The sequence below is a fragment of the Cherax quadricarinatus genome, chromosome 21 (assembly GCF_038502225.1).
Source record: "Cherax quadricarinatus isolate ZL_2023a chromosome 21, ASM3850222v1, whole genome shotgun sequence".
NCBI classification, from domain to species: domain Eukaryota; kingdom Metazoa; phylum Arthropoda; class Malacostraca; order Decapoda; family Parastacidae; genus Cherax; species Cherax quadricarinatus.
Genome location: NC_091312.1, coordinates 4,386,790 through 4,399,894, shown reverse-complemented (window position 1 = coordinate 4,399,894; position 13,105 = coordinate 4,386,790). Strand labels below are relative to the sequence as shown.

Below are 13,105 nucleotides of genomic sequence, written 5' to 3'. Positions count from 1 at the left end.
GATACAACCCCTGTGGTACGCTCAGGTAGTGTTACAACCCCAGTGGTACCTCAGGTAGTGTTACAACCCCAGTAGTACGCTCAGGTAGTGTTACAACCCCAGTGGTACCTCAGGTAGTGTTACAACCCCAGTGGTACCTCAGGTAGTGATACAACCCCTGTGGTACGCTCAGGTAGTGTTACAACCCCAGTGGTACCTCAGGTAGTGTTACAACCCCAGTAGTACGCTCAGGTAGTGTTACAACCCCAGTGGTACCTCAGGTAGTGTTACAACCCCAGTGGTACCTCAGGTAGTGTTACAACCCCAGTGGTAAGCTCAGGTAGTGTTACAACCCCAGTGGTACGCTCAGGTAGTGTTACAACCCCAGTAGTACGCTCAGGTAGTGTTACAACCCCAGTGGTACGCTCAGGTAGTGTTACAACCCCAGTGGTACGCTCAGATAGCGTTACAACCCCAGTAGTACGCTCAGGTAGTGTTACAACCCCAGTGGTACGCTCAGATAGCGTTACAACCCCAGTAGTACGCTCAGGTAGTCTTACAACCCCAGTGGTACGCTCAGGTAGTGTTACAACCCCAGTGGTACGCTCAGGTAGTGTTACAACCCCAGTGGTACGCTCAGATAGCGTTACAACCCCAGTAGTACGCTCAGGTAGTCTTACAACCCCAGTGGTACGCTCAGGTAGTCTTACAACCCCAGTGGTACACTCAGGTAGTGTTACAACCCCAGTGGTACACTCGGGTAGTGTTACAACCCCAGTGGTACACTCGGGTAGTGTTACAACCCCAGTGGTACGCTCAGGTAGTCTTACAACCCCAGTGGTACACTCGGGTAGTGTTACAACTCTAGTGGTACACTCGGGTAGTGTTACAAACCCAGTGGCCTGCTCAGGTAGTGTTACAACCCCAGTGGTACGTTCACGTAGTGTTACAACCCTAGTGGCACGCTCAGATAGTGTTACAACCCCAGTGGTACGTTCTGGTACTGTTACAACCCCAGTGGTACGCTCAGATAGTGTTACAACCACAGTGGTGCGTTCAGGTAGTGTTACAACCCCAGTGGTACGTTCAGGTAGTGTTACAACCCCAGTGGTACGTTCAGGTAGTGTTACAACCCTAGTGGCACGCTCAGATAGTGTTACAACCCCAGTGGTACGTTCTGGTAGTGTTACAACCCCAGTGGTACGCTCAGATAGTGTTACAACCACAGTGGTGCGTTCAGGTAGTGTTACAACCCCAGTGGTACGTTCAGGTAGTGCTACAACCCCAATGGTACGTTCAGGTAGTGTTACAACCCCAGTGGTACGTTCAGGTAGTGTTACAACCCCAATGGTACGTTCAGGGAGTGATACAACCCCAATGGTACGTTCAGGGAGTGATACAACCCCAATGGTACGTTCAGGTAGTGTTACAACTCCAATGGTACGTTCAGGTAGTGCTACAACCCCAATGGTACGTTCAGATAGTGTTACAACCCCAATGGTACGTTCAGGTAGTGTTACAACCCCGGTGGTACGCTCAGGTAGTGATTCAAACCCAATGGTACGTTCAGGTAGTGTTACAACCCCAAGGGTACGTTCAGGTAGTGTTACAACCCCAGTGGTACGCTCAGGTAGTGTTACTACCCCAGTGGTACGCTCAGGTAGTGTTACAACCCCAGTGGTACGTTCAGATAGTGTTACAACCCCAGTGGTACGTTCAGGTAGTGTTACAAACCCCAATGGTACGTTCAGGTAATGTTACAACCCCAGTGGTACGCTCAGGCAGTGTTACAACTCCAATGGTATGTTCAGATAGTGTTACAACCCCAGTGGTACGTTCAGGTAGTGTTACAAGCCCAGTGGTACACTCAGGTAGTGTTACAACCCCAGTTGTACGCTCAGGTAGTGTTACAACCCCAGTTGTACGCTCAGGTAGTGTTACAACCCCAGTTGTACGCTCAGGTAGTGTTACAACCCCAGTTGTACGCTCAGGTAGTGTTACAACCCCAGTGGTACGCTCAGGTAGTGTTACAACCCCAGTTGTACGCTCAGGTAGTGTTACAACCCCAGTTGTACGCTCAGGTAGTGTTACAACCCCAGTTGTACGCTCAGGTAGTGTTACAACCCCAGTTGTACGCTCAGGTAGTGTTACAACCCCAGTGGTAAACTCAGGTAGTGTTACAGCCCCAGTGGTAAACTCAGGTAGTGTTACAACATTAATCATCTCTTCGTATACTTCGTCACCACTACAAAAATCGAGATTAAAGTTGCTAGCGTAATTGATGATGTAATGTTTGTGCTGTCATCAACACAGAAGAGAACTTACATCAAACCAAATCCTTTGTTAATTGTTCCTCTGCATTACTTTCCAACTTGGGTATCATATCCATATCCGTTTTTCTACTCAGACAAATCTTTAATGCACTGAATAATCATTTCCTTTTCTGAAAGATTATCAACAAGGAGAGAAGGACATTTTATTCATGGCTCTTTAATATACTCCCCATCACTAAGTGGCTTTCCATGTTGAACAATAACTTTGGAGACCTCAAAGTTAGCAGCAACTAAGCTGGAACTAAGCCTACCAGAAATAAATTTCCTCAAAGAATCAGGCTTTTTTTTTTTTTGGTCCTGTTCAGTTCACAAGAAATGAGTTCCCTTTGTTCTTGCTCAGTTTTCTTGCTTAAGTTTTTATGAACAGGTTTCCCCTCAAGGAAGGTTCCTTGATGTTGGTGAGGGGCTCTTGATTTAGGGAATTGGATCTGTGCTCCAGTTCCCCGAATTAAGCCTGAATGCCTTCCACATCCCCCCCCAGGTGCTGTATAATCCTCCGGGTTTAGCGCTACCCCCTTGATTATAATAATAATAATATGAACAGGTTCAAAATGTCTCTTCACAGCAGAAGATCTACAAACAACTGATTCAGAACAAAAAATGCATAATGCTTTATTATCTTTCTTAATCATGCCAAGTTTTTCAGTCCAGTATTCTTTAAATTCTCTAATATCTTGGCTCGGTGATCTGGTGGCTAAAGTTCTCGCTTCACACACTGGGTGCCCGGGTTCGATTCCCGGCGGATGGGTGCAAACATTTCGACGCGTTTCCTTACACCTGTTGTCCTGTTCACCTAGCAGCAAATAGGTACCTGGGTGTTAGTGGACTGGTGTGGGTCGCATCCTGGGGAACAAGATTGAAGACCACAATGGAAATAAGTTAGACAGTCCTCGATGACGCACTGACTTTCTTAGGTTATCCTGGGTGGCTAACCCTCCGGGGTTAAAAATCCGAACGAATTCTTATCTTATCTTATCTTTTCGTTTTTGAAATAAGACCAGAGGTTCGCGTGCCGGAAAGAAGTTGTTGGCGTGCCAGGTTTGGCACGCCTGCCAAGGGTTGCCCACCTCTGACCTAGGATAACACCAAAAATGTTGAATAAAGTGACTTATTTCCATAGAGCTTTGGGTAGCTTTAAACATAAGTTGGAATCGGTGGGGTTGAGTTTGGGATGAACGTGCCTAACATGGGTCAATAGGCCGATGGAAGTGTTCCAATTCTATCTTATTTTCTTCAGTGCTCGCTTGATGCAGATAAGTGACCTTTTTAATCCAAAAAATTGGTCTTGCCCTCTCATTCTTTGGATCGAACATGAATGTCTTCCATTCTCCCCAGGTGCTGTTTAACCTTTAATTAGGGTGGCCTGGTGGCAAAAGCTCTCGCCTCACACGTTGAGGGTCCGGGTTCAATTCCCGGCAAGGATAAAAACATTGGGCGTGTTTCCTTACACCGGTTGTCCATGTTAACCCATCAGTAATAATAGGTACCTGGGCGTTAATCGACTGGTGTGGGTCGCATCCCGGGACAAAATTGACCTAATTTGCCCGAAATGCTTTGCATAACAAGCGGCTTTCTATATAGTAGTATGTCATTGATGTCAGCTATGGACTGTATACCTTGTACATGTACTTGTAGAATTATTATTATAATCAAGGGGAAGCGCTAAACCCGTAGGATTATACAGCGTCTGGGGGATGTGGAAGGCATTCAGGCTTAATTCGGGGAACTGGAGCACAGATCCAATTCCCTAAATCAAGAGCCCCTCACCAACATCAAGGAACCTTCCGTGAGGGGTGTACTTGTAGAAACAAAGATATTGTATTTTACTGTATTAAGGGTGAATATGTGGTTCAAAACCCAGGGCTGAAGGGTTGACACGGCCCTCAGGTCGTCTCGACCCTTAATACCTAACCAAAACAACACCACCTCCATTTTTGTCAATAATTGTAACTATTTGATGGGGAGAACCAAGGCAACAATACCTGAAGAGGAGAAGGACGTGGCTAGAGTGCAGGTAGAGTGAAGAAGGAGAGAGAGAAGGACGTGGCTAGAGTGCAGGTAGAGTGAAGAAGGAGAGAGAGAAGGACGTGGCTAGAGTGCAGGTAGAGTGAAGAAGGAGAGAGAGAAGGACGTGGCTAGAGTGCAGGTAGAGTGAAGAAGGAGAGAGAGAAGGACGTGGCTAGAGTGCAGGTAGAGTGAAGAAGGAGAGAGAGAAGGTCGTGGCTAGAGTGCAGGTAGAGTGAAGAAGGAGAGAGAGAAGGCAAGGTGAAGATAGTACCATAACATGACACCTAGTGAAAAAAAAAAAGCACAATACCTGACTGAACAACACCAGAATGAAACATATGACGTTTTGTTCTGATTTGGTTAACTAGTTAATGATTCACGTAGGACCGAAACGTCGTCATAAAGTTCATTCTCCTATGTGAGGGTTATTTGTGTAGCTGTTAGGAACCCAAAATACTGTTATATCAGAGGGATCTTGTAGGGAGGGGCCTTGATGACGGTGAAGGGCTCTTAATCCAGGAAATTGGGACTTTTCCGCTTCCTCGTATCAAACCTTATTGTTTCCTGTTCACAGGATGTGTGGCCCTTACAGGTTTGGTGTTTTATCAGGAATACTGTATAATATGCAGCTGTATAACCCTTGTGGTTTAGCACTTCTTTTTGATTATAATAATAATGCATAATAAGCAATTACCACAGTTCCCCCTCAAGAGCCTTGATGCTAAGGTGCTCTTGATCCAGTCAATTTAATCTCTTCAACATCCCTTGCAGATGACACCCGAATCTGCATGACAGTGTCTTCCATTGCAGACACTGCAAGGCTCCAGGCGGACATCAACCAAATCTTTCAGTGGGCTGCAGAAAACAATATGAAGTTCAACGATGAGAAATTTCAATTGCTCAGATATGGTAAACACGAGGAAATTAAATCTTCATCAGAGTACAAAACAAATTCTGGCCACAAAATAGAGCGAAACGCCAACGTTAAAGACCTGGGAGTGATCATGTCGGAGGATCTCACCTTCAAGGACCATAACATTGTATCAATCGCATCTGCTAGAAAAATGACAGGATGGATAATGAGAACCTTCAAAACTAGGGAGGCCAAGCCCATGATGACACTCTTCAGGTCGCTTGTTCTATCTAGGCTGGAATATTGCTGCACACTAACAGCACCTTTCAAGGCAGGTGAAATTGCCGACCTAGAAAATGTACAGAGAACTTTCACGGCGCGCATAACGGAGATAAAACACCTCAATTACTGGGAGCGCTTGAAGTTCCTAAACCTGTATTCCCTGGAACGCAGGCGGGAGAGATACATGATTATATACACCTGGAAAATCCTAGAGAACTAGTACCGAACTTGCACACGAAAATCACTCGCAACGAAAGCAAAAGACTCGGAAGACGATGCAACATCCCCCCAATGAAAAGCAGGGGTGTCGCTAGCACGTTAAGAGACAATACAATAAGTGTCAGGGGCCCAAGACTGTTCAACTTCCTCCCAGCATACATAAGGGGGATTACCAATAGACCCCTGGCTGTCTTCAAGCTGGCACTGGACAAGCACCTAAAGTTGGTACCTGACCAGCCGGGCTGTGGCTCGTACATTGGATTGCATGCAGCCAGCAGTAACAGCCTGGTTCATCAGGCTCTGATCCACCAGAAGGCCTGGTCATAGACCGGGCTGTGGGGGCGTTGACCCCAAGAACTCTCTCTCCAGGTAAACTCCTTGGATCAAACCTGATTGCCTCCCAAACCCCTATGGGTTTGGCCTCACATTGGAGGTGTCTTGATGGTCATGGTCTACCAGTTTTAGGACTGGCTTGCCGTGGGTTTGAATCCTGCCATAAATAAATACTGATTGTACAGCAATGCAAGCAACCATACGACCTGTTTTTGTAATACTCATTTGTGCTTATTAATTGTTATCTGTTTACAATAATGTTTTACCACTGAATACTTTATTGCTTAGTTAATCTTAAGTTAATTTTAAGCCTGCCCGTAATGCTCTGCATTCAAGTGGCTTTGGCATGCTGCATTTAACTGTATTCTTTTGTACTTTTCTGTATCATGTTCAAATTAATAAATAAATAAATAAAGTTTTTTTTTTTTTTTATAATTGTGTCATTACAGTTTTGCAAGTCTCTCACTTCTTAATACAGTACTGTATCTTTGCGAGATTTTTTAGTTTTCAATCAAATTTGCTTAATATATTTTCACAGTTATACAGCTTTTTAGCTTTTCAGATTTAAAGAAAAAGATGTTACAAGGTCTAATGTTTTTGGGTTATCCTAGGTAATTTTTACATGTTACTATGTATGATAATTTGTGTAACTATTTGTGTGTACCAGTACCTGCACATAAACTTACATGGCCCTACTAGAACTAACAGTACATACTTACTTGGCCCTACTAGAACTAACAGTACTTACATGGCCCTACTAGAACTAACAACACTTACCTACATGGCTCTACTAGAATTAACAGCACATACTTACATGGCCCTACTAGAACTAACAGCACTTGCTTACATGGCCCTTTTAGAACTAACAGCACATTCTTTCATGGCCCTACTAGAACTAACAGCACTTAAATGGCCCTACTAGAACTAGCAGCACATACATGACCCTACTAGAACTAACAGCAGATACATGGCCCTACTAGAACTAACAGTACGTACTTACATGGCCCTACTAGAACTAACAGCATGTACTTACATGGCCCTACTAGAACTAACAGCATGTACTTACATGGCCCTACTAGAGCTAACAGCACTTGCTTACATGGCCCTACTAGAGCTAACAGCATGTACTTACATGGCCCTACTAGAACTAACAGCACATGCTTACATGGCCCTACTAGAACTAACAGCATGTACTTACATGGCCCTACTAGAACTAACAGCACATACATGACCCTACAAGAACTAACAGCATGTACTTACATGGCCCTTCTAGAACTAACAGCACTTGCTTACATGGCCCTACTAGAGCTAACAGCATGTACTTATATGGCCCTACTAGAACTAACAGCACATACATGGCCCTACAAGAACTAACAGCATGTACTTACATGGCCCTACTAGAACTAACAGCACATACATGGCCCTACAAGAACTAACAGCATATACTTACATGGCCCTACTAGAACTAACAGTACATACTTACATGGCCCTACTAGAACTAATAGCACTTACATGGCCCTACTAAAATTAACAGTAAAAACTACTACTACTACAGTACCCTAATACAAAGTCTGCTTTGCAATTAGCTGTTGTGTGTGTGGACCTCAAGGATCAAGCTGCCTCAGCTGGCACTGCTGTGTCACCTTCAAAATGCTAAGGAAGGTGAGGAAAATATTGCAGTGCTCTTGAGCAGTGACATATTATTTTCTATTTTTCTACATTATTTTGCTTCAGATACTGAAAATAGTTGGGACACTCACAATACTTTGCTTATCTCCTAATTGTCATTTGTATAAATGTTTATTAACTTAAATAATTGGCAGTTTAATTTCTAATAGAAAAGTTAAGCACAGATACCTCAGTTTGCTGCCCATATATATATATTTTTTTTTGTTGTTGTTGTAACTTGCATATGAAAGTTATAAACACTCATGGAAAATTTAAGAGTGATATTGATGGCACTTGTAATGCAGACATTTATTTGCAGTAATGGTATATGTAGCATAGACACTTGCAATAGTTCATAGATATTCTAAACTAACATAATCTTTTTTTTTTTTTTCAAATCTTATAATGTATTTTGATTTCAGACCAAAATTTTGCAGTAAAGAAACTTTACTGGTAGAAGCTAAAGCATATTCTTAGTCACTGCAATAAGATTCTTCTTCTTGCATTCAGTAAAAAAAATAAATCCAACCAATGAATCAGAGGTAAAGCAGCTAAATTACAATACTGTATACTGTAGTTTAGCTGATAGTCTTGGCTTTGCATGTGGCATGTAGTTATTACTGCAAATCTTGTTTTTGTTTTCAGATGTTTCCTGACTGACCTGTTGAAATATTTTTTCCAGGTTTCTCTTCTCCCTTTACACCCTTCACAAGGCCATCATATTATTTATTTATCCTATTTATTTTTGTATTCTTTATACACTGGAACCTCGGTACTCGAACAGTTCGGTATTTGAATGCTTTCTTCAGTAATAAAAAATCTCTCGGTAGTCGACTGTTTGCTTGGCACTCGACCAAACATACACGACCTGCCAGAGCTTCGCTGTAAACTATTTCGTGTTTCTTTGCATATTTTAGTGTTTTTTTATATTGTATAAATGAATCACCATGGGGCCTAAGAAGATTAGCGATAACAGCCAACAAAAAAGAAAATTGGGTAATGAAAAATTTGTTCGGCACTCAATAGATCGACACTCGAACAGCCTTCTAGAATTAATTAAGTTCGAGTACTGAGGTTCCACTGTATTTGACACCCTGGGCATGTTCTGTACAAGTGTCATTGGTAAACATTGGTAAAAAATGCCCTTATACAGTGGACCCCGCTTTACGATCACCTCCCAATGCGACCATTTATGTAAGTGTATTTATGTAAGTGCATTTGTAGGTGTATGTTTGGGGGTCTGAAATGGACTAATCTAATTCACAATATTCCTTATGGGAACAAATTCGGTCAGTACTGGCACCTGAACATACTTCTGGAATGAAAAAATATCATAAACCTTGGGGTCCACTGTACTACTACTACTGAAATAATAAATCTTTATTTCTACAAGTACAGTGGAACCTCTGCTTAAGAGTTTAATCCGTTCCATGACCTAGCTCGTAACCTGATATACTTGTATGCTGAGTCAGTTTTCCTCATTTAAAGTAATTGAAATGCCATTTATCCATTCTAGTAGAATTCCTGCTCTCAGGAGGCAGGACAAAAATGCTTCAATATGACTCTAATGTCAACTCTATGGCTTATTTATCTATCACAATTCAACTAATATGACATAATAAACAATATAATTAACATAGAAACATGATACATACTCTAGAATGAATAAAATAGTCATAATATGGCAAGTGGTGGCAGCGGCGTCCATTCCCTCTCCCGCTGACAATATCTTCCCATGCTTTTATTATAAGAGAAAACAACAGTGTTTGTGAGGCTAACTGCACTAGTTTCATAAATAAGAAATATTATATAAAGACATAAAGAAATAAAGTAGTTTTATAAAGTGTACGTACGCTGGCGGAGGTGGAGGTGAAGGGTGGAGGCGGAGAGTGGAAGATAGGCTACTTGCTACTATCTCCTACTGCCACTGCACACCTTGCTTGTTTATCTATGATTTCATGCTGTAATTCCATGGACATCATCCTCTTTTTCTTCTCAGCACTGTCCTTTGCACTTACTTTCTTAGGATCCACGGTTAGAAAAAAGAAACTTTGCAATAATAACACGAGAAATGCTTCCACGGTGACATAAACACATTTCACAGGTCAGCTGATGTTGTGGCATTGGCTGTGCCACCTAGTGGCAATGTTCTGAAACTCGCTTATTATTATTATTTTTTTTTTTTTTTAACAAGTCGGCCATCTCCCACCGAGGCAGGGTGACCCAAAAAGAAAGAAAATCCCCAAAAAGAAAATACTTTCATCATTCAACACTTTCACCTCACTCACACATAATCACTGTTTTTAAAGAGGTGCTCAGAACACAACGGTTTAGAAGCATATTCGTATAAAGATACACAACATATCCCTCCAAACTGCCAATATCCCAAACCCCTCCTTTATAGTGCAGGCATTGTTCTTCCCATTTCCAGGACTCAAGTCCGGCTATATAAAAATAACCGGTTTCCCTGAATTCCTTCACTAAATATTACCCTGCTCACACTCCAACAGCTCGTCAGATCCCAAATACCATTCGTCTCCATTCACTCCTATCTAACACGCTCATGCATGCTTGCTGGAAGTCCAGGCCCCTCGCCCACAAAACCTCCTCCAATTCCCTAGATGAAGAGCCTCTCACCAGGATCAAGGAACCTCCCTTGAGGGGGAAGCTCGCAACCTGAATTTTGGCTCATATCCAGGAGCAAAAAGTGGACCAAGTGACGGCTCGTATCCTGAAAAACTCGCATGGTGGGGCACTTGTAAGCAGAGGTTCCACTGTACGTGTACAGGTTATACAGACCTAGCTGACATCAGTGACATACTACTATATAAAAAAAACCTTGTTATGCAGAACATTTTGGGCAAATTAGGTCAATTTTGTCCCCAGGTTGCAACCCACACCAGTCATCTAACACCCAGGTACAGTGGACATTCGGTTTGTGTGTTTAACCCTTTCAGGGTTGAGAGGCCCTCTCCTAAAGTTGTTCTCAGGGCTGAAAATTATTTTTTTCTTGTGAAATGATAGAGAATCTTTTGCCAATCATAATGACACCAAAAGTATGAAATTTGATGGAAAACTTACGGAATTATGCTCTCATGAATTGAACGGTCTCGCCAATGTTTACGCATCGGCGATTTTGCCCACTTGGAGCACTATTTTCGGCCAATTCCTGTGTACTAGTCAACAAAAATCATATTTATTTTGCTAGAACTCCATTTTTTCTATCGAATGAGTACAAGAGACCACCCATTTACCAATTTCAACTATCCAATAAAGTTAGAAATTGTCAATTTTGCCAGTTTCACACAAATTTCAGAAGATGCCAATTTCCAAATAGGGTCCAGAATAAACAAGACAGACATTCCTGGCACTAAAATAACAAGTTCTCTGTTCGTTAGTCACATCCCCAGGCCCCTCTTATATTTCTTTTGCTTTCCACTTTGAATTTTTATTCTTACAAAAAATAGAAGATTTACTGTTATGCAGACTACTGCATTAGTGTAGAAATGGTATAAATAGCATCAGCGCACTTGTGAAAGAAAATTAGACTCAAACATTTCGTAATAGTCCATTGTTTTTGGCACTTGTTTATTGTGTGAGACTGTTAAATAAGCCACCATGGCCCCCAAAAAAGCTCCTAGTGCCAGTCTTTTGGTAAAGAAAGTGAGGAACACTGTAGAAATGAAAAAGAAATCATTCAAAAATATTTTAGTGGCATATGCATTGCTGAACTCGGCAGGCTGGATGGGAAGGCGCCATCTATGATCAGTTCCATTGTGGCAAAGAGAAAAGAAATCATGGAAGCTGATGTTGCGAAAGGGGTGAATACGATAACCAAACAGATCCCAAACAATTGAAGAAGTGGAGAAATTATTGCTGGTGTAGATCAGAGAGAAAGAGTTAGCAGGAGATGGTGTTGTGCAGTCAATAATTTGCGAAAAAGCAAGGCAGTTGCATGGCAATCTCACAAAGAATCTGCCTGAAACGAGTGCTGATGTTGGTGAATTTAAGGCCAGCAAAGGCTGGTTCGAAAAATTAAAGAATCAAAGTGGCATACAGAGTGTTGTAAGGCATGGTGAGGGTGCCAGTCCTGATAAACATGCGACTGAAAAATCATTGCGGGAATTCAAAGGTTATGTAGACCTGGCAGGATATGTTCGCTCACCGAGAAATAACACAACATTGCCTGAGAATACGTGTGGGAGGCGGCTTTGTCTGCACACTGGACACTGGACAGGTTCAGTACAATTGACGAAAAAAGTCAACGAAAATGGAAATCGGCGATAACGGAGATCGACAAAAAGGGAGGGTCCACTGTACCTATTTTACTAATAGATAAACAGGGACAGTAAGTGTCTTGAGGAAACACATCCTAACATTTTCACCTGTACTGGGGATCAAACCACGAACCTCTGTGTGTGAACTGAATGCTTTAGCATTTGAGCTATGGGACCACTATTGAGTCAACCATGGCAGCAAACCAAAAACTTTTATATTTTGTGGTTAAGAAATGATCCACTCTAATCATGTCATAACTTGAAATACAGGAGGCCTGGTCACAGACCGGGCCGCGGAGGCGTTGACCCCCGGAACTCTCTCCAGGTAAACTCCAGGTAAATAGTGGAACCCTGAGTTTCGAACGCATTGACTATCGAACACTTCAAGTTTTGACCTTTTTTCGCACCAATTTTGTCCCGAGTATCGAGCGTGCCCTGTGTTTCGAGCCATGTACCAGACCTGTCCGCCTGCCCGTGTCCCCTGCGCAAGCGTCATGAGCCAGTCAGGCTTTGTTTATGCTTGAGTGAACACTAACCTGCACACTCATTTAAACATTTCACAATTAATTCATTGTGTTTGATGCTTGTTTATTAAGTGCAGCTGTGAAATAAGCTACCATGGTGGTGATGGTGGTGGATGGTGGTGGTGGTGGTGGTGGTGGTGGTGGTGGTGGATGGTATTGGTGGATGGTATTGGTGGATGGTATTGGTGGATGGTATTGGTGGATGGTATTGGTGGATGGTATTGGTGGATGGCGGTGGTGGTGGATGGTGCCTTCTTCAGAGATTAAGGAGATTTGTGCAATGTGAAATAGGGTGCAAGCATTTGCTAAAAAATATCACCCTGAGCAAGCTGAAACAAGCCATCTCTACAACAAGTTCAGTGAGAGAACTATGTTCCATTTTAGGGACATCTTAAAGAAGGGAAGTAACCCCAGATAAGGACATGTTACCTAAGTGCTCCCTCACTCCTCCCTATCTTTCAGATGCCATCAACAATCTTCAATAAAGGTAAGTAAAAATGTTATTTTATATGTTTGTTTAAATGTTTATTTATCTATTACTAATTGTACTATGTATGTTTGTTGTGTGTATGTAAAACTATAATTAATCTCTATAAAATGTATTTTTTTGTGAATATTTTTGGGTTTCCG

General features: G+C 42.3%; 1 protein-coding gene across 10 annotated transcripts in view; it reads left to right on the top strand.

Annotated features, from left to right (window-relative positions):
• Positions 1 to 4,175: 4,175 nt before the first annotated feature.
• LOC128689066 (sorting nexin-24) overlaps positions 4,176 to 13,105 on the top strand; it is a 66,166-nt gene continuing 57,236 nt past the window's right edge. For 2 of the 10 annotated variants that reach the window (XM_053777140.2, XM_053777145.2), the window contains exons 1-2: positions 4,176 to 4,326; positions 7,593 to 7,668. Coding sequence is in view for 3 of the 10 variants with exons in the window: in XM_053777145.2 (XP_053633120.1) it covers positions 7,657 to 7,668 (12 nt within the window). In the remaining 7 variants the exon portion in view is untranslated. Of the gene's footprint in view, positions 4,327 to 4,427; positions 4,503 to 4,524; positions 4,547 to 7,592; positions 7,669 to 8,096; positions 8,217 to 12,827; positions 12,963 to 13,105 lie in introns of those variants that run through there. The other 8 variants (XM_053777141.2, XM_070087116.1, XM_070087117.1 and 5 more) reach the window with 8 other exon arrangements.